The sequence below is a fragment of the Elephantulus edwardii genome, unplaced genomic scaffold (assembly GCF_000299155.1).
Source record: "Elephantulus edwardii isolate Elephantulus edwardi_28Jun2011 unplaced genomic scaffold, EleEdw1.0 scaffold00044, whole genome shotgun sequence".
In the NCBI taxonomy this organism is placed as follows: domain Eukaryota; kingdom Metazoa; phylum Chordata; class Mammalia; order Macroscelidea; family Macroscelididae; genus Elephantulus; species Elephantulus edwardii.
The window spans coordinates 10,626,872-10,628,936 of NW_006399794.1; the positions used below are offsets into that span (position 1 = coordinate 10,626,872).

Consider the following 2,065-nt stretch of genomic DNA (forward strand, 5'->3'; position numbering starts at 1 on the left):
TACCAAGGGAGCTCTGGTGACCTAATTCATAGAGAACTCTGCTGTTGACTTCATTGTTACACTTCTCTGGTAGTTTGAATCAACCAGCAACTCCAACAGAGAGATACAAGCAATATCCTCCTGTTGGATTTACAACCTTCAAAATCCAGTCAGAGATCTGCTATAAGTCAGTTTTAATTCAATGGCGGTGAGTTGAGTTTGAGTTGACTATCAACGTGATAAGCACAACCCTTGGTGATAAAATTGACTACCTTGGGAACGATCTCCTCTGCCTTAACCTTTTAATGTTTTCTTTGAATGAATAGTTGTATCAATCCTTGGCGGATCTGCTTGGTTTTAACACTGTAGATGATGGGATTCAGTACTGGAGGCACCAGAAGGTAGACATTGGCTAAGAGTAGGCGCACAGCAGGAGCAGCATGCTTCATGAAGCGATGTACCAGAGCCACACTGATCATGGGCACATAATACACAAGTACAGCACAAATATGAGACACACATGTGTTGAGAGCCTTCCGCCTACCTTCCCCAGAGGTAATGCCCAGAACTGTGCGGAGGATCAGCACATATGAGACCACAATAAGCAGTGAATCCAGTCCAAAGGTGGAAGTGACAATGCAGAGCCCCAGAATGCTGTTGGGGCGAGTATTCCCACAGGGCAGCTGGATCAGATCCGAGTGTAGACAGTACGAATGGGAAAGTGTGTTGTGGCCACAGAAAGGCAAGCGCTTTAAGAGAAAGGGCAATGGGAACATGAGCATCACACTCTTCAACATAAGAGCAGCACAGGTACCGGCAATACGGGGCATGGTCAAGATGGATGTATACCGCAATGGATTATAGATAGCCACAAAGCGGTCTACGGACATAGCCAGAAGAACTCCTGACTCCATGATAGAAAAGGAATGTATGAAGAACATCTGCAGAAGACAGGCTTCAAAGTATATCTCATTGGCACCAAAAAGGAAGATGCCTAGCACGGTGGGAAGTGTTGAGGCAGAGACACCAAGTTCAGCAAAGGCTAGCATGGCGAGGAAGAGGTACATTGGCTGGTGGAGAGAGTTGTTTTTCTTAATCACTGTTAAGATCAGGCTGTTTCCAAAAAGGGCTACAAGATATGTGGAACAGAACGGGAAAATGAACCAGGAATACAGAGCTTCCAGACCAGGGAGACCAGTGAGTAGAAAATATTTTGGGGTGAATTGACTAATGTTGATCATTTTTTTTCTTCTACTGGGAATCTGGAATCTGAAGACCTTGCCCTAGACAGGTGCCATAGGTTCAACCTGGAGTGAGACATACAAAGGGCAATAGGTTGAACACTGACAGGGACCTGAGAATTGCTGTCTCTCCATTCCTCCTCATACTGATGCCCACGTTCACTTTTCTTCAATGCTGTGTTAAACTAAGGGATCATGGCTTGTAAATAGGGATATCTACAGAATAAGAGGCTCTTGTGGAAAATGATATTGCTTACAATTCAACTTTATCTCAATAGTAATTTCACTGTATATATCTTTTTTTTGTATATACCCCTTTTTTAAAAAAAGAAATCGGTCTGCTCAATTTTATAATCCATCTCCTCTGTGTGTGTGTGTGTGTGTGTGTGTGTGTGTGTGTGTTAGATTCTCTGTGTATATATCTTTTAAGAAATTTTGCTCATATGATGTTAATGTATATGTTGCAATTCACCTTTAATTCTCTTTTAAAATAACGTAATATAACATAATACAATTAATATAATCCATTATTATGACTGATAAAGTAGTAACAATAATGATACACCTATTCCTAAAAACTTTTTATTCTGTGACATTTCAGATTTATGACAATTAAAAAAAATCTGTTTGGCTTTTTTACACATTAACAACCTTCACTTTGCAGTAATGACCAGTGATGTGGTAGAAGAGAGTTACACTAGCTATGATGGTTAAAGTTCTGTGCCAGCTTAGCTGGACCATAAATCTCAGTAGTTTGGAATGATGTAATGAAATAGTATAATTTGAAAATGATAATGATGTAGTCATCCTTTATTGTATGATCCAATGTGCTCATTCACCATTTT

At 40.4% G+C, this 2,065-nt stretch overlaps 1 protein-coding gene across 1 annotated transcript; it reads right to left on the reverse strand.

Annotated features, from left to right (window-relative positions):
* Positions 1–281: 281 nt before the first annotated feature.
* On the reverse strand, positions 282–1,220 carry LOC102849725 (olfactory receptor 51I1-like). Its single transcript, XM_006885495.1, has one exon. The coding sequence runs from the start codon at positions 1,218–1,220 to the stop codon at positions 282–284; it is 939 nt and encodes a 312-aa protein (XP_006885557.1).
* Between the last annotated feature and the right edge of the window lie 845 nt (positions 1,221–2,065).